Source organism: Oryctolagus cuniculus, chromosome 13 (genome assembly GCF_051225735.1).
Source record: "Oryctolagus cuniculus isolate XC-2025 breed Fujian yellow rabbit chromosome 13, ASM5122573v1, whole genome shotgun sequence".
NCBI classification, from domain to species: domain Eukaryota; kingdom Metazoa; phylum Chordata; class Mammalia; order Lagomorpha; family Leporidae; genus Oryctolagus; species Oryctolagus cuniculus.
In genome coordinates this window covers 50,566,918-50,585,807 of record NC_142879.1, presented here as the reverse complement: position 1 = coordinate 50,585,807, position 18,890 = coordinate 50,566,918, and the positions used below count along the sequence as shown (strand labels likewise).

At 41.4% G+C, this 18,890-nt stretch overlaps 1 protein-coding gene across 10 annotated transcripts in view; it reads left to right on the top strand.

The window, feature by feature from the left end:
* TTC13 (tetratricopeptide repeat domain 13) overlaps positions 1-18,890 on the top strand; it is a 93,571-nt gene that overhangs the window by 12,029 nt on the left and 62,652 nt on the right. For all 10 annotated transcript variants that reach the window (XR_016218985.1, XR_016218984.1, XR_016218981.1 and 7 more), the window contains exons 2-4: positions 3,834-3,928; positions 7,246-7,321; positions 10,312-10,382. Coding sequence is in view for 4 of the 10 variants with exons in the window: in XM_089311570.1 (XP_089167696.1) it covers positions 3,834-3,928; positions 7,246-7,321; positions 10,312-10,382 (242 nt within the window). In the remaining 6 variants the exon portion in view is untranslated. The remainder of the gene's footprint in view (positions 1-3,833; positions 3,929-7,245; positions 7,322-10,311; positions 10,383-18,890) is intronic.

The following is an 18,890-nucleotide window of genomic DNA, read 5'->3' as shown; positions in this document are numbered from 1 at the left end:
TTAACACAGTGACTAGAATAGAATATAGTGGATGCTAAAAAAAAAAAGTTTTGGAATCAATGATTATCAGCCAGTTCTTTAAAAATCACGACAAATGTGTATATCCTATGTAAAAATTATAAAATTTGGGGCATGCATTTTACCTAGTGGTTAAGATGCCTATGTTTCATATTAGGAAGCCTGGGTTGGAGACCACCCTCTGGCCCCTGACTCCAGCTTCCTGCCAGTGCAGACCCTGGGAGACAGCAGTGTTGGCTCAAGTAATTGGATTCTTGCCACCCACATGGGTGACCTGAACTGAGTTGCTAGTTTCCAACTTTGGTTTTGGCTCAGCTCTGAGTTTTGCAGGTTTTGGGGGAGTGAACCTATAGATGGCAAGTTTTCTGTCTATCTCTCTGCCTTTCAAAAAAAAAAAAATATATATATATATAAAATTTCATATAGGTTAATAAAAAACTTGAGTAAATAGGTTAAATATTGGAAAGAAGTGAAATATTTTTTCCTTATTAATCTATAAATTAATGCAATTCTAATAAAAATCAGAGTTTTTTGTTAACAAATTAACAAGTTTGAAGAAAGCATATTTATACAGTTAATACATTTTTGGAAAAAATTGATGATACCTTTGCCTTACATTAAAATGTATGCATTTATCATGAGGTTATAATAATTAAAATGATATGATACTGAATTCAAAATAAACAGATCATTGTCAGAAATTAGAAAATATAGAAACAACAACATGCATGTTCATTGGAGAAAAATTTTAATTTAATTAAAAATTTTTGAAATGTACTATACTACCAAGTGTAAATACTATAGAACAAATTTTAATTATATGGTAAACTGCTTATGTTATTTACATAGCATATATATGAAAAAATATGTTTTAAAGATTTACTTACTTATTTGAAAGGCAGAGAGAGGTCTTCTATCCCCAAATGTCCACAACAGCTGGAGCTGAGCTGATCTGAAGCGAGGAGACAGAAGTTTCTTCCAGGTCTCTCAGGCGAGTGCAGGGGCCCAACCACTTGAGCCACCTTCTACTGCTTTCCTAGGCCATAAGTAGAGAGCCGGATCAGAAGAGGAGCAGCCGGGGCAAGAACGGACACCTATAAGAGATGTTGGCACCGCAGGTGGAGACTTAGCCTACTGTGCCACAGCACTGGCCCCTCTGTTATATTTTTAAAAGGGCAGATTACAAAACAATGTACCTGGTTCAGTTTTTAGAACATAGGGACTATGATACTAGAGTTGCTGACCTTTTGTGAGCCCCTTTCAATGTGCCAGAAATTGTATCACATGCTTTATATCTGTTTCTTTACTTAAATCTCACAGCAATCCCTAGTAAGTAGACACTATTATTGACCTTATTTTACAAATGAAACTGAAGCTAGTAAATAGTGGCAGAGATTAGGAATTCAAACCCAAGTCATTTTATTTCAGAAAAAGTACATATACCAAAATCTTCACAGTGGTTCTTGGTGAATCACTCTTATTTATGTTCTAAATGGCTCTTAATTATGTTTTATGATTTTTCTATATTTCCTATAATGAACATGAATTACTACTGTAACTTTTAGAAATGTCCAGGTAGAAATTGGACAATTTTTTTTTTTTTTTGACAGGCAGAGTGGACAGTGAGAGAGAGAGACAGAGAGAGAAAGGTCTTCCTTTGCCGTTGGATCACCCTCCAATGGCCGCCGCTGCAGCCAGCGCACCGCGCTGATCCGATGGCAGGAGCCAGGATCCAGGTGCTTTACCTGGTCTCCCATGGGGTGCAGGGCCCAAGCACCTGGGCCATCCTCCACTGCACTCCCTGGCCATAGCAGAGAGCTGGCCTGGAAGAGGGGCAACCGGGACAGAATCCGGCGCCCCAACCGGGACTAGAACCCGGTGTGCCGGCGCCGCAAGGTGGAGGATTAGCCTATTGAGCCACGGCGCCGGCTAGAAATTGGACAATTATCTGTCAAAGATATTATAGAAGTTGGGTTGAATAATCATAGATTCTCTTTAATAAAAAGTCTAGAAACAGAACCCAATCACTCTAATGTATTATAGAGAAGGCATTCAAAGTGACAATTTAACAAGTGGTGCTGGGACAACGAGAAGGCTAACCATTTTGAAAATAGATGATTAGGGGGCCAGCGCCATGGCTCACTTGGCTAATCCTCTGCCTGCGCTGCTGGAATCCCATATGGGCGCCAGGTTCTAGTCCCGGTTGCTCCTCTTCCAGTCCAGCTCTCTGCTGTGGCCCGGGAGGGCAGTGGAGGATGGCCCAAGTGCTTGGGCACCTGCACCCAGTGGGAGACTGGGAAGAAGCACATGGCTCCTGGCTTTGGATCGGCGTAGCTCCGGCCGTAGCGGCCATTTAGGGGGGTGAACCAACGGAAGGAAGACCTTTCTCTCTGTCTCTCCCTCTCACTGTCTATAACTCTACCTGTCAAATAAATAAATAAATCAAAAAAAAAAAAAAAAAAGAAAAAGAAAATAGATGATTAGGAAGTATTCTCAATATCTCATACCAGAATAGATTCAGGTGACTTAAAAATGAGCAAGATATATACATACAGTCTTTATACCACAGTTTTTCCAGTCATCTGTCAATGGACATTTGAACTGTTTCCATCTTTTAGCCACTGTGAATAATGCTGCTGTGAACATGTGTACATAGTACTAGTTTGAGTTCTGCTGGGTCATATGGTGATTCTATGCGTAATTTTTGGAGGAACTGCCAATCTGTTTTCACAGCTACTACACCATTTACATTCTGACCAGCAATATTCAAGGGTTCCAGTTTCTCTAGGTCCATGTCAATACTTGTTATTTTCTGAGTTTGTATTTGTGGCTTTTTTTAAAATAAAGATTTATTTATTTTTTTGAAAATCAGAGTTAGAGAGAGAGAGAGAATTTTATCTGCTTTTCACTCTCCAAATGGCTGCAACAACTGGAGCTAGGCCAGTACAAAGCCTGGGGCATGGAACTCCACCCAGGTCGCCCATGTGGATGGCAGAGGCCCAAGCATTTCAGCCACCTTATGCTGCTTTACCAGGCACATTAGCAGGGAGCTGGACTGGAAGTGGAGCACCTGGGATTCAAACCAACGCTCATATGGGATGCCAGCAGAAACTTAACTCATTGTACCACAATGACAGCTTTATGGCTCTTTTTATTAAATCGTCCTTGTGAATGTAAATGGGCATCTTATTATTTGAATTGTGCTTCTCTAATTAGTAATGGAGTAATGTCTGGAGAATTGTCCATTCAAGTTCTTTGCCCTTTTTTAAATTGGGCTATCTTTTTCTTGTTGAGTTGTGGTTTGTATTTATCATATATATATATATATATATATATGTATGTATATATATAATATATAATATGGTAAGTCTCTCCAAATTAGCTTTGTTCTCCTTTCTGGGGTTTTGTTTTAAACCCATGGTAAATGCTGACAGGCAAAGTCTTAACTGAAGAATGTCAACAACTATATTAATTTCAATGTGGAATGAGGCAAGCATTGAATTACTGCTATTTCTGCCCTTTGCCTTTAAAATATAAAGGTACAAACTATCTAAACCTCATTTTGCCATCTGAGGAGCTAACTAGATTTGCTCATTACCAGATGTGGTGAGAACATTTGTTAATAGATGTGCAAGATACTTGCAAGCTATCAAACATTACACATTTATAAAGGTGGAAGATACGATGTCATTTTCATTGTTTTTTATGCTTATGCTTATTTGGGTTTTGTGGATTCTTTAAATTCCAGTTTGTAATTAAGACTTCAGGGCATAAATTTAAGGTGAGGAGAATAACAAAGAATGTTTGCTTTTCAGAATCATCATTTTTGAACTTCCATGATTCAGACTGCGAACCCAAAGGATCGCCACCCTGTGACTCCTTGCTTTCCCTCAACACTGAAAAGATTCTGGTATGCATCTTCTCCCCATGCTTTCTGCTTGGGGGACCTGAAGCAGACTGATACTGATTTGCCCCCTTATCATCTAGCAGTCAAATGCTATTGGTCCTATGTATATATGATGATGAAGATCAATCATCTGGTGTTTGGTCACAGTGTATTATTATGAGTTGGATTTACAAAGAATAAAGGTGAGATCATGGCTGGATTTATTTCTAGGAGGCTTATGTATTTGGAGGAACAGTCTTATCTTATTTTTCCAGCTTTTGCCTGTGTGAGAGTATCTTTTGTATCTATAGTTTTTTTTTTTTTCTCTTTTTTTCCTTTTTTTTTCCCTTGACAGGCAGAGTGGACAGCAAGAGAGAGAGACAGAGAGAAAGGTCCTCCTTTTGCTGTTGGTTCACCCTCCAATGGCCGCTGTGGCCGGTGCGCTGCGGCCGGCGCACCGCGCTGATCCGATGGCAGGAGCCTGGCGCTTATCCTGGTCTCCCATGGGGTGCAGGGCCCAAGCACTTGGGCCATCCTACACTGCACTCCCGGACCACAGCAGAGAGCTGGCCTGGAAGAGGGGCAACTGGGACAGAATCCGGTGCCCTGACCGGGACTAGAACCTGGTGTGCTGGCGCCGCAAGGCGGAGGATTAGCCTAGTGAGCCGTGGTGTCGGCCCGTATCTATAGTTTTTAACAGTGTCAACTATACCATACAGGGGACTGCATTTCAGGAATAAGTACCTGGCGTCTCCCCATCTATGTTAGCATGTGTTCTCCTCCAGCCCGGCTCCCTCAAGGTGAAAGGATCTTCCTGTCCACTCACATGGCCCAGTTAACATTTTTTTCCCAGGCCTTTTCTTTGGATGTTCACAGAAATACTGTTAGCTTCTTCTATTTAAAATTTCCTCTTTAGGGATTCTCTTCTTTTCTAAACAAAACTTTGCCTTGTCATGTCAGAACTGTTGAAAGGAGATAGAAATTGCAGACTCAAGAGTGATCTGCTGCTTTTACCTAACTCACTGAGCAGAAGTCAGCTAGATGTGTGGGAAGTTTTCACATTAGACTCATCTAAAATCAGTGTTCTGTCTTGTAAAGTAATAGGTTGGGTATCACCGAAAGTGTTTAAGTAGAAATTGGATAAGCAGTTAGATTCTTAGTTATAAGGGTCCCTATTACTGAGAGTAATTAAAACATTTACTACCAGTTTCTGTTCTATTCCCCATGTATTTTTGCACAATGGCTTGGCAAATCAAATGATGAATTCATCATCTACTGGGTGAAATAATAGGACTTGTAAGTAATAAAAACAGTATTTAAAGACTTTTTTAAAAAGGACTTATTTAGTTATTTGAAAGGCAGAGTTACAGAGTGAGGGAGAGAAAGATCTTCCATCTGCTGGTTCACATCCCAGATGGCTACAATAACCAAGACTAGACCAAGCTGAAGCCAGGAGCAAGGAGCTTCTTCTTCCCATGTGGAAGGCAGCGGCCCAAGCACTTAGGTTGTCTTCTGCTGCCTTCCCAGGCACATTAGCAGGGAGCTGGATTGAAAGTGGAACAGCTGGAATCCAGAGCCCAGATGGGATGCCAACATCACAGGCAGTGGCTTAACCCACTGTGCCACATCAGCTCCTAGACTCTCTTTCTTGGCTTTAAACAGTTTATTATTTTTCCAGCTTTATTGAATTATAATTGACAGATAAAATCAGATATATTTATGGTATAGGTATACATTGTGAAATTATTACCATAATCAAGCTATCTAAGCAACTTATTAAGGAAAGATCTGTTCCATCAGTGTGCTTGTCTGTAGCCACTGGACAAAGAGGAAGGATTCGTATCTGGTCACCCCCAGATGTATACCAGCAATTACACCTTCATGCTTTGTTAAAGCTGCCATATCTTGATGATGCCTTATGAGGCTCTCACTTGTGGAAGCTACCAACTACATAGCAAAATAAGAAGGAACTACTCATTCAAGTTTTACTGAAAGACATAAAATATACAACATTATCATGATAGTAGCGTTTCTGGATGTTTCATTTTGTCCACACTCTTGAATGAACCCAAGTGAGAACTGGGAATTGCTTAAGATAGCAAACCCTTTTGACCTGCATCTTTTAACTTGTGATTTTTAAGTAGCAACTTGTGTTTTATTCTGACCTACTTTATTCTTGACCTATTTGGTAAGTTGAGAAAATACCACTCTGTGTTTAAACATTAATCTGGCTTTTGAGTGCAGTGGGAATGCCTTATAACCCTATTACTTGAATTAGTAAAGTCCAACATGTTATAGCTCATCATGGCTAATGAATAACAGAAGTTAGTAGTAGTTTATGTATTAGAAAACTATCCAACATATAATTATTTACTTATATATGCCTGTAGGCCTCTATATTATGAATTTCAGAAAAGGAATACAAATACTTGAGCTGTCGCTGGGTTTTAATCCTACAGATTTGCCCAAAGCGAACAGATCTTTAATCTCTCACTTCTTAGCTGTTTCTGTTTATATATGTATACAAGTTGTAAGAATATCTTAGATGAATCTGGTATGAAGTTGTAACTTTTATGTGTGTCCTCTAGGCTGCTTACATCACAACTGATTGTCAACAGTCAAAAATGCTCTGGGGAAGTGGCAGGTGTTTGAATGAGTATTATCAGACCTGATTTCTCTCCCCTAGTTTTGTATAGAAGACAAGGACTGCATGTAAAACCATTCCAGTTACAAGCTGTCTTAGTTACTTTGTTTCCCCCTAGTTTCTGCGCTTGCTTTGGTTCTCCTGCCAGATATTCGTAGGTATGTCAGTGGTTTCTTCCTGTCTGCTGTGTTCTGTAGGATGTTTATCCTCATTACTTGCTGTGCATTACTTACTGAGTTTAGTTTCTTAGTCCCATTTTGCTTGTCCTTTTTTGTCAACCCCTCTGTACAACCTGTAGCTGTTATTTCAAAAATATTCTTAGAATTTAAAAGGCAATATTCGCTTATCAATCCACATTAGAGGACCCACTGCTAGAATTTGCAGTATAATTGAGTTCATTAAAGAGTCTGTGAAAATTGGGGGAGGGAGCTTTAAAGCAGCTAGAAAGATAAGTCCCTATGGAAGTGGGGATATTTTTTCTTGGGAATGGAAACACTAACGGTAAGAGGAACAAGCAAACCAGTTGTGCCACAGGCTATGCTCTTGAAATACTCAATTGATATGATTTAAACCCAAGTTTTTTTGTTTCCATTTAAATCATATCTAGCTTTAATTTTTTAATATCCATTTGTTTTTAAATATATTTCCCTTCATTTTTGATAAGCTAAGATGTATGTTTCATTCTCCTTTCTTTCAGAGCCAAGCCAAGTCAATTGCAGAACAAAAGAGATTTCCATTTGCTACTGATAACGACAGCACAAATGAAGAGTTAGGTAAGACTTGAATCTGGGAATTTGCCCAGAATTTATGTTGAGATGCTGAACGGGAAGGCAGAATGGTGAGGTAGAAAGAACACAGGGACCAGCTCTGCCAGTTTGAGCTATTTGATCTTACGCAGGGCATCTAGCCCTTCTGAGGTTCCATATATCTTATTCTACAGAAAAGCAACTTGGACTGTGTTTCTATGGAAACTGATAATTACAGTAAATGAACGATGAGTTATTACTATCTTGAAATATTATTTGTGTGCAGTCACCAAACGTGAATAATAAAGAAGTGAAAGCAGACTAGAATCTCAGAGTACCTATTTCAATCATCTATGTAAAGAAATAGCTAGGTTTAACATTATTTTATGCATGAAGCCAGTCTGTTGTTACTGGGTCAAAGATGAGGACGTACAAAAATAGAATTCATTCAAATCTGCCAGTGAGTCGTGTAATTGGCTTTGTTTGTGGCACGTTTTAAAGCAGGCTGATTTCACCACATCAGATGTGTGTTGGGGGTGCCTCCCTCAATGCCTGGGGAGCCTGGTGTTGAAGGAGTGGAAGCAGGATGCAGGGCTGAGCAGTGCAGCTGGACCGGCTTCAGTGAAGCGTGCCTTCCTGCGTGGGGCCCAGCTGTGCAGAGCGCTGTGGGGGTTTTTTCCTACCTCATTTATACATAATCTTTTTCTCTTGTTGTGGCCCTGCAGGATTTATATTCAGACTAAGCACATCTTCTCTGGACCTCTTTCCTCTGTTAAGGCAGCTAATTGAGAGTTGACACTTGTGAGAGTGCTCAACACTTGTTCCTGATACTTTTTAAGGAGGCGGTGAGAATTCACAACTTAAAGGCATCCGCTTTGGTCTTTTCTGCAGTCCTTGGATTCTGTTCAGCCTAGTATTCTTTATTAAATAATGAATCCAGGGCTTGATATGTGCCTGGCCTGTTCCATTCTCTAGCAATCATCCTGGTAGAGCCAGGGGGTAATAAATGTACCACAGTACTTTTTCTTGGAAAATCAACTTCTCTCAGTCAACCCATTGCCAAGAGATGTGGAGTTGCTTGTTAGAAGAGATTTCTGTGAGAGTCCCAGCTATACCAGTTTTTCCTTTGTGTTGTTGGGCTGCCACAACAAACTTTACATGCTAGTAGTTATTTATATTTGTGCAAGATTTGGATTAGGACTTTTAAAACTGCATACATTTGCTTTTTCCTCGAAGTATCTACATTTAGGTGGAAAGATTTGGGAATTGCATTTGATTTTATCTGAATGCAGGTCAATAAACTAGCTGTGGACCACAATTTAAATATGTCCCTAAAGTACCAAATGTATCCCATAAAATTATTTTTCTTTTTATGGCTCATTATTTGCTTGTTCATTCAAAAGACACTTATTGATAATGGAAGGATAGGTAGGAAATTCTGAACATTTAGATCTGAAAGGAATATTTAAGAAAATGTTTTAAAAGCTTATTAAGCGGCCGGCGCCGCGGCTCACTAGGCTAATCCTCCGCCTAGCGGCGCCGGCACACCGGGTTCTAGTCCCGGTCGGGGCGCCGGATCCTGTCCCGGTTGCCCCTCTTCCAGGCCAGCCCTCTGCTGTGGCCAGGGAGTGCAGTGTAGGATGGCCCAGGTGCTTGGGCCCTGCACCCCATGGGAGACCAGGAAAAGCACCTGGCTCCTGGCTCCTGCCATCGGATCAGCGCGGTGCGCCGGCCTCAGCGCGCCGGCCGCGGCGGCCATTGGAGGGTGAACCAATGGCGAGGGAAGACCTTTCTCTCTGTCTCTCTCTCTCTCTCACTGTCCACTCTGCCTGTCAAAAAAAAAAAAAAAAAAAAAAAGCTTATTAAGCAAGACCTGTAGTTATGAGAAAGTACCCAGGTCCCCATGATCACATGGTCGGTGAGTGACAGAACCAGAATCCAAACCCAAGTCTTGGCTTTCCAATATATTATCATTTTCCTGCATTCCAAAAAAAAAAAAAAAAAAGTAAGTTTGTGTTTTAGGCCCCATTCATCTGAACTTCAAGAATTTCAGACCATTTTGCTGTCTAGTGGATCACAGTGCTTGGGACACAGCCTTGATCTGTTTCAGTATAGCGAGTGGGTTGGGAGGGTGGGCTCCAGAGCCAGACAGCTTGGTCCCTTTGGCTCATTCACTGCTCACTCGCTCACACAACTTGTTGAACGGCTTGATGTTTTATTTCCTTATCTACAAAATGGGGGTAATAATTATATCCACCTCATTGCAGTTAAGGAGGAAATGAGATCACACAGTAAAGGCTTAGGGCTGTGCCTGCTGCATACATGTATTAAAAGTGCAATACATGTAACTATTGTTGTTTTTACTGTTAATACTGTTCACCTCCCTACTCCCCACCCTAAAGATATCTCAGGTTCCTGTGAGGTTAGTTACCTGTATGGCATCCGTTCTTATCATTGTGAACATGAGTTTGACCTTAACTTATCTTTTCAAGGAAACTAGGGCATAGTTAAGCATTTTATTAATATGTATTAATCTGAGCCCCTGTTTTTATTCTCACTAGGTAATTGGCAACAAATTCAGCACTCTCAGGAACTGAGACTTGTGATGCTACTGGAGTATTTCTCATAACATTCACAGTAAAATCACATCACAATGCCATGTTCATGTGGACATTCTTCAGACTTATTACTAGTTGTTATATAGACAGGAAATCTCACAAAGGTTATTTGAGATTTGAAAGTGAATGATAGGCTCAGAAAAGGATAAGTACTTCTTGTAGGCAGATTATTTTTAGGTGACTTTAATAATTTAAATCTAGATAGAACTGGGAAACTGATTAGCAAGTGCTGAATAGGGAAAGTCTAAGAATTCAGTGACATCTTATTAACTTCTAGATTTGCTTTAACCGTTTCCACTCCTTGGAACTGCCTTTCGAGTTTTAGTGAAGAATTTAGTTTCTGAGTCTAGCCTGAGCTCCTTTATTCTTACCTTTAACATTTTTGTATTTGTTTCATAGCTATTGCTTATGTGTTGATTGGCAGTGGCCTCTATGATGAAGCAATAAGGCATTTTTCAACAATGCTTCAGGTAATTTTTCTTCTTAATTGTATAATTTCATGTTCATAGTCATGATAAAAATATGCTGTAATGAAACATCTATTTTAAGATTTTACAAGGAAACAAAGGAAACCAATGTTGACTGAGCACTTCCTTGGTGCCAGATCTTGTGACATACTTTCATTCAATATTTGCAGTATCGCTTTATTTCAAATGAGCAAAAAAGGAAATCTTAACGAGGTCAAGCAGTTTGCTCGTAGTTTCCCAACCATCAAGTAGCAGAGATTGTATGCAAATGCAAGTTTAAAAAATACCTTAGCTTCGGTTCACAAAAGTCTCTACCAAGAAACCATATGATGTAGCCCCAGTATTATCTTGAAATTCCGGCTCTTTTCTACACAGACACTGATTTATATGATTAACTTGATTTTCACTCATGGATTCTTTCTCCTCCTAAAGTAAAATCAGGAGATTTTTCAATGGAAGTATTGGGTCTGTATGGATTGGGAACTGCATTGGTCTTCTTGAGATGAAGAATGTGAATATGATGTTTGAAAGCTGCAAAGGAGACTTGTGGCAACCCATTGTTGTTGGGCTTATATCTGGTTATTATATTTAAGTGTATTCACTGTAGGTGCTTAACCATGTATTGATTGTTAGTGTGTCTGTCCAGTGAAGTACAGTAAAGAAGATGCCAATTTTTAAAAAAATATGTATTTTTTATTTATTTGAAAGGCAGAGTTACAGAGAGGCAGAAGCAAAGAGAGAGAGAGAGAGAGGTGTCTTCCATCCATTTGTTCACTCCCCAGAGAGAGAGAGGTGTCTCCCATCCATTGGTTCACTCCCCAAATGGCTGCAACAGCCAGAGCTGGGCTGATCTGAAGCCAGGATCCAGGAGCTTCCTCCAAGTCCCCAACGTGAGTGCATGGGCCCAAGGACTTGGGCCATCTTCTGCTTTCCCAGGCCATAACAGAGAGCTGGATCATTAGTGATGCATCCAGGACTCCAACCGGCGTCCATATGGGATGCCAGCACTGCAGGCGGTAGCTTTACTCACTATGCCACAGTACCAGCCCCAAAGATGCCGATTTTAGAGTTAGAGATAGCAAGTATGAATCTACTCTGCTGCTTCCTACTAAATGATTTAGCCTTCTGGGTTATGGGGATGATAAAAACTACATCCCTCAAAATTATTATCCTGTTTAAATGAAATTTCCTGTAAAGTACTTAGTATGCAATGCCTGGCACATAATAAGTGGTTCATGAATTTTAGCTACTCAAGGTGTCGTTCTGATATAATCATATATATTACTCATAGAACCAACAGGTATCTTACAGTCCAACATGTAGACTAAATTTTAAAATACTAGTTTTAAAATTTATGTCTGCTTTTGTTTTCCATTTAAAAATTAGGATTAATTATGTTGATAATTCTGTGTTCTCTGAAATTGATGAGATATTTTTAGTTATTATGAGGTCACGAGATCTGAGGAATAATGTTTGGGGTGGTTATAAGCAATACTGTTCTTCAATGAAATTTAAAGTACAAAGGGTGAATTATATGTAGTTTTTAAAATCACCTTTATTTGTAATATCACAGTATTAACAGTAAGCAAGCACTTTTATACCATTAACATTTGACCTAGATTTGAAATGAAGATTTGGGTATATTTATAGAAGCAAATATCAGTTAATTTCTGGTAACCAATAAGCAGAAAACAATAGGAGTGCCGGTGGTGTGGCTCACTAGGTTAATCCTCTGCCTGCGGTGCCAGCACCCCGGGTTCTAGTCCCAGTTGGGGCGCCAGATTCTGTCCTGGTTGCTCCTCTTCCAGTCCAGCTCTCTACTGTGGCCTAGGAGTGCAGTGGAGGATGGCTCAAGTGCTTGGGCCCCTGCACCCGCATGGGAGACCAGGAGAAGCACCTGGCTCCTGGCTTCAGATAGGCGCAGCAGCCATTTTGGGGGTGAACCAACAGAAGGAAGACCTTTCTCTCTGTCTCTCTCTCTCACTGTCTAACTCTGCCTGTCAAAAAAAAAAAAAAAAAAAAAAGGAGCTTACAGATGTATTATCATTCATTCAACTTTATTATCTATTGTCTCATTCAATTTTTTGAAAATATTACTACCATTGTGAATGAAGACAATATAATGGGGGAAACTTTTAAATAATAAATAATTCCTAATTCTACCACTCTAACATTTTTGAATTTTGATTTTTATTATTTTCAAACTATACATTTGTATTTTATAACATAAATGTGTACTATTTTGCATTACTTTTTCACTTAATTTTATAAGATAAATATGTTAAAATATTTCTCTACAATTTTAATATTTTAATGGTTCTATAACGTGTTTTATGTTGTCCCTTTGTAGTTGTGTAATGTATTTTTCTTGCATGTATGTTCAGAAAGTAGATCAGAATTTCTTTGTGCAAAGAAAAGATAGTAATGTACTGAAATTTGATACAGTATTTTCATCAATCTGTGATATGATGGGGGTCCTTTTTTTTTTTTTTTTGACAGGCAGAGTTAGACAGTGAGAGAGAGAGACAGAAAGAAAGGTCTTTCTTCCGTTGGTTCACCCCCAAAATGGCCACTACGGCCAGCGTGCTGCGCTGATCAGGAGCCAGGCGCCTCCTCCTGATCTCCCATGTGGGTGCAGGACCCAAGCACTTGGGCCATACTCCACTGCCTTCCCGGGCCACAGCAGAGAGCTAGACTGGAAGAGGAGCAACCGGGACAGAATCTGGTGCCCCAACCGGCACTAGAACCCCAGGGTGCCGGCACCGAAGGCGGAGGATTAGCCTAGTGAGCTGTGGCACCTGCCTTGATGGGGTCCTTTCAACTGGGAAAATTTTCGTCCGAGAATATATGAGTTATCATCCTGTGGGTGTTCATGTGACTTAGGCTGTTGATGGTCTGGAGTGGGGGCAGCTGAATGTCCAAAGACAGAAGAAAGAAACGGTGGTCACTTGTATCCTACATTGATACACAGTGAGAGTGCCATCGCCTTTCCTGCTGGTGTTTTGTGGTGATTTCTCTCTTCTTCCCCTTTACCAGGGTGCCTCTCACTTTTTTCCAGCTCCCCCACATGTGTTAAGTCTTATTTGCACGTGGAGGGTAAGCAGGAGTACATTTGGAAGCATTCAGATAGAGCTTGACAAAGATTTGTCACACTGTCTTTATGTTATATGATTATGATAGGAAATAGAAAATAGAGATTCAATTTTTTTTTTTTTTTTGGACAGGCAGAGTGGACAGTGAGAGAGAGAGACAGAGAGAAAGGTCTTCCTTTGCCGTTGGTTCACCCTCCAATGGCCGCCGCGGCCGGTGCACCGCGCTGATCCGATGGCAGGAGCCAGGTACTTATCCTGGTCTCCCATGGGGTGCAGGGCCCAAGTACTTGGGCCATCCTCCACCGCACTCCCTGGCCACAGCAGAGAGCTGGCCTGGAAGAGGGGCAACCGAGACAGAATCCGGCGCCCTGACCGGGACTAGAAGCCGGTGTGCCGGCGCCACAAGTTGGAGGATTAGCCTAGAGAGCCGCGGTGCCAGCAGAGATTCAATATTAAATGCAAAAATTCTTTTAAAAATTTCAGTAAAAAAACGTGGTCCTGCTTTTTTGGACAAAACTCTTTGATGCTGGGTTTTATGTTAGAAATTGATACGCACCATTCCTGTCTAAAAGTTTTCTGTTGATTTCTTCACATTCTTCATAGCCAGTGTTATCAAAAACTGTACAAGTAGGTGGTAGGTAGCAAATGTCCAAAGAATATCATTGCTTCTCCAAATGACTAACCTTAGGAACCATAATTGGCATATACTAGTCTCTTTAAATTGTATTTTTTTTTTAAGATTTTTTATTTATTTATTTGAAAGACACAGAGAGAGAGGTAGAGATAGAGAGCGAGGTCTTTCATCTGCTGGTTCACTCTCCAGATGTCGCAACGAAAGCCAGGAGCCAGGAGATTCTTCTGGGTTTCCCACATGGGTGCAGGGGCCCAAGGACATGGGCCATCTTCTACTGCTTTCCCAGGCCATAGCAGAGAGCTGGATCAGAAGAGGAGCAGCTGGGACTAGAACTGGCGCCCATATGGGATGCTGGTGCTTCAGGCCAGGGCTTTTTTTATAAAAAATATTAAATTATTATTTATTTGAAAGTCAGAGTTACACAGAGGAGAGGCACAGAGAGAAAGAGAGAGGTCTTCCATCTGCTGATTCACTCCCCAGTTGGCTGCAGTGGCCGGAGCTGCACCAATCCGATGCCAGGAGCCAGGAGCTGCTTCTGGGTCTCCCACGCGGGTGCAGGGGTCTAAGGACTTGGGCCATCTTCTACTGCTTTCCCAGGCCATAGCAAAAAGCTGGATTGGAAGTGGAACGACCAGGACTCAAACCAGTGCCCATATGGGATGCCGGCGCTTCAGGCCCGGGCGTTAACCTGCTGTGCCATAGTGCTGGCCCCCTAAATTATATTTTTAAATAAATTTTTAAAAGCTTTATTGGAAAGGCAAAATGACATAGAAGGAGATATTCCATCTGATGGTTTTCTCCCCAGATGCCTACAATGGCTGGAGATGGGCCAGGCTGAAACCAGGAGCCAGGAACTACAGCTGGTTCTCCCATGTGGGTGGCAAGGGCCCAAGTATTTGGGCCATGTTCTGCTGATTTACCAAACACATTAGCAGGGAGCTGGATAAGAAGAGCAGCCAGGACTCGAACTGGCACTCTGATATGGTATGCTAGCATCATAGGCACTACCACAACACCAATTCCTAAATTGTGTTTTTTAAATGACAAATTTTTAAAAGATTTATTTATTTGAAAGGCAGATTTACAAGGTGGGGGGGGGAGAGGTAGAGATGGAGAGAGATGGTGATATCTATCTTCCATCCTCTGGTTCATTTTCCAAATGGCTGCAGGAACCTGGAATTCCATTCGGGTTTCCCACATGGGTGGCAGGGGCCCAAGAGCTTGATCTGTCCTCTGTTGCCCTTCCAGGCACATTAGCAGGGAGCTAGATCAGAATCAGAGCTGCCAAGACTTGAACTGCTGCTCACATGGGATGCTGGCATTGGCAGGCGGTAGCTTAACCTACTAGGCCCTGACATATATTTTTAAATTTTTATTTATTTGTAACGCAGAGATACCGAGACAGATAGAGAGTGTTCTTCATTCACTGTTTACTCCCCAAACAATTGCAACAATTAGGACTTGATCAGTCAAAAGCCAGGAGCCTGGAACTTTTTTTTTTTTTTTTTTTTTTTTTTTTTAAGATTTTATGTATTTATTTGAGAGGTAGAGTTACAGACAGTGAGAGGGAGAGACAGAGAGAAAAGTCTTCCCTCTGTTGATTCACTCTCCAGATGGCAGCAATGGCCGGAGCTGCACCAATCCAAAGCCAGGAGCCACCTCTTTCTCAGGCCATAGCAGAGAGCTGGGCTGGAAGAGGAACAGCCAGGACTAGAACCAGCGCCCACCTGGGCTGCTGGCACCGCAGGTGGAAGATTAACCTACTGTGCCACAGCACTGGCCCCAGGAGCCTGGAACTTAAACTGGATGTTCTTGTGGGTGGCAGGGCCCCAACTACTTGAGCCATCACCTCCCAGGGTGCATATTAACAGGAAGCTGGAATCAGAGATGGGACTGGGATCTTCCACCTGCAACAGCCAGGACTGGGCCAGGCCAAAGCCAAGAGCCCAGAACTCCATCTGGATCTCCTTAGATGGGTGGCAGGGATCCAAGTACTTGAGCCATCACCTGCTGCCCCCCAGGGTGACCATTAGCAGGAAGCTGGATTGGAAGAGGAAGAGCCAGGACTCAAACCAGTGATTTCAGTGTGGGATGCAGGCATTCCAAGTGGTGACCTTGACTGCTGTACCAGACAACTTCCTTAGTGTGTTCATTCTTTTTTTTTTTTTTTTTTTTAAGTTTATTTATTTATTTGAAAGAGTTACAGAGAGGAGAGAAAGAGAGAGAGATTGATTGATTCCATCTGCTGGTTCACTCCCCAAATGGCTGCAATGGCTGGGGTTGGGCCAGGCCAAAGCAAGGAGCCAAGAGCTTCTTCTGGGTCTCCCATATGAGTGCAAGGGCCCAAAGGCTTGGGCCATCCTCCACTGCTTTCCCAGGTGTATTAGCAGAGGGCTGGAATGGAAGTACAACAGCTGGCATCCGTATGGGATGTTGACACTGCACATAGCAGCTTAATCCACTGCTCCACAGTGCCGGCCCAGTGTGGTCATTCTTTTAAATCCAGTTCTTCCTTTTGTTAGTAAATGCAATAATAAAGTTTCTTGCAGTAGTAGAATTGGCTTTTATTTGAGCAACACTTTTTTTATCTGGTATTTCAGAATAGTGATGAAACTTTTCTTTAAGCATACATTGATGTTACTCTACTACTTTAAAACAAATTATAACTGAACTATCACTAGAGTAATTTTTTGTAAGTACAAGCTAATACATTTTCAGCGGATCCTTGCAGAACCTTCCAGATGTGCAAAAACTGTCTTTTAGTTAGTGAATGTCATTTAACAAGTCTGCAAAGTGATAACTATTCACATACACTCCTGGCTCTCTTGAGTCCATTAACTCTTTTTTTTTTTTTTTTTTTTTTTTTTTGACAGGCAGGGTAGACAGTGAGAGAGAGAGAGAGAAAGGTCTTCCTTTGCCGTTGGTTTACCCTCCAATGGCCACCGCGGCCGGCGCACTGCGGCTGGCGCACCGCGCTGATCCAATGGCAGGAGCCAGGTGCTTATCCTGGTCTCCCATGGGGTGCAGGGCCCAAGCACTTGGGCCATCCTCCACTGCACACCCTGGCCACAGCAGAGAGCTGGCCTGGAAGAGGGGCAACCGGGACAGAATCTGGCTCCCCAACCGGGACTAGAACCTGGAGTGCCGGTGCCGCAAGGCGGAGGATTAGCGTAGTGAGCCGTGGCGCCGGCCCAAGTCCATTAACTCTTGACAAAACTTTTTTTCAGACAGCCCATGAACTCCGGCATGAAGCAGCAGAGCCTGGAGTCTGGTGCCATAAATAGAAAGCTGAAAACAAATGGAAGTGTGGGGCTTGGGATTTTCTTAGAAGTCATTATTTTGACAAGATCATTTAATGTGCAATTCAGATCTACATATAAGAACTCCTTAAATATCTGAGTGACTCTTGATGTCAAACTTTTCTACCTTCCTATTGTTTTAGCTGCACCACCAGGATGTTTGCACAGTCTGAAGTATCTCAAAATGTTTATTTGAGTGTGTTTTCCCAGTGCTTCATTTGGTAGTTTTCTACAGGAAAAACATGTTCTTGAAGTATCAAGATTCCCCACTAGGCACATTTACAAGGTCTAATAGACGTCAGTCTATTAGAAAACTCAAACTCTTGATTGTGAAAGCTTGTGAGTGAGCGTTGCCTCTGCGTCAGTGTTCTGAAGTCACTTCCATATGTGTCAGTGCATTCTTGAAAAGCAGAACCTCTTCCTGATTTCTGTACTTCTTTGGTCACCATGCAGAGCCGTCCAACGTAAGTACAGTTTTATGAGGCAGTTTGGCTGTTGCCGTTAATTGTGTGACCTCGAGCTTGTCTGATTCTGTTTCGATTTTAGTGGAAATAAATTCATAAGTGAACTTATGGTTCTGGTGGTAGAAATGCAAATATCTGTAAAATTTAAGCATAGTGTGGGAAGTAGACTTTTTTTGAGAATTGAGACATTCAAGCAGCAGCAAGTCCAGTAAGGTAACTATCTTCCAGGATTCTGCAGTTACATAGAGTGAGTAAAACTTTTCATTTAACTCACTTAAAGTTCTGAAAACTTTATAAAATATAAATATTGTTAGACTTGTATAATAAAAATACTTTGAAACATTGACATTCTAGGCCCAAATTCTTTTCAGTTTTTAAGATTTTATTTATTTATTCAGTGAAAGGGTAGGGCATAGAGTCCATCTGCTGGTTCAGTCCCTAAATGACTGCAATAACTGGGACTGGGCCAGGCCAGAGCCAGCAGCCAGAACTTCTATCTGGGTCTCCCACGAGGGTGAGAGGAACCCAAGTTCTTGGGCCATCATCCCCTGCCTCACAGGTGCAGTATCAGAATGCTAGATCAGAAGGGTTGAGAAACAAGGACTCAAAATAGACACTGAAATACGGGTCGTGGGTACCCAAGAGGTGGCTTAGCCTCCTGTGCTACAATGCTTCCTTCACCACCCCCATTTATTTTTAGAAATAAACATTGATATTTTTATTTGAAAAATAAACAGAATTCATTATGATATTCCATAAAGAAAAGTTTGAGCTTCTTAACATCTAAAGCTAACGATAAGTAAAATAAAGTTGTATCAGTTTAAATAGTAATCTAGTCTGTTATTTAAATTTAGGAAGACTACCCCCACCTGAATCATATTCAGTGTTGTACAGTTCAACAGCTGACACTCCTTTCTGTTTGATAACATGAGTCCGTATGCTCCACACATCTGTTTGCTGTGTACTCTATCACCTAGCTGTGTCTTCTGTATCTCTTAAGTATCTCCTGAGCCCATCTGCTT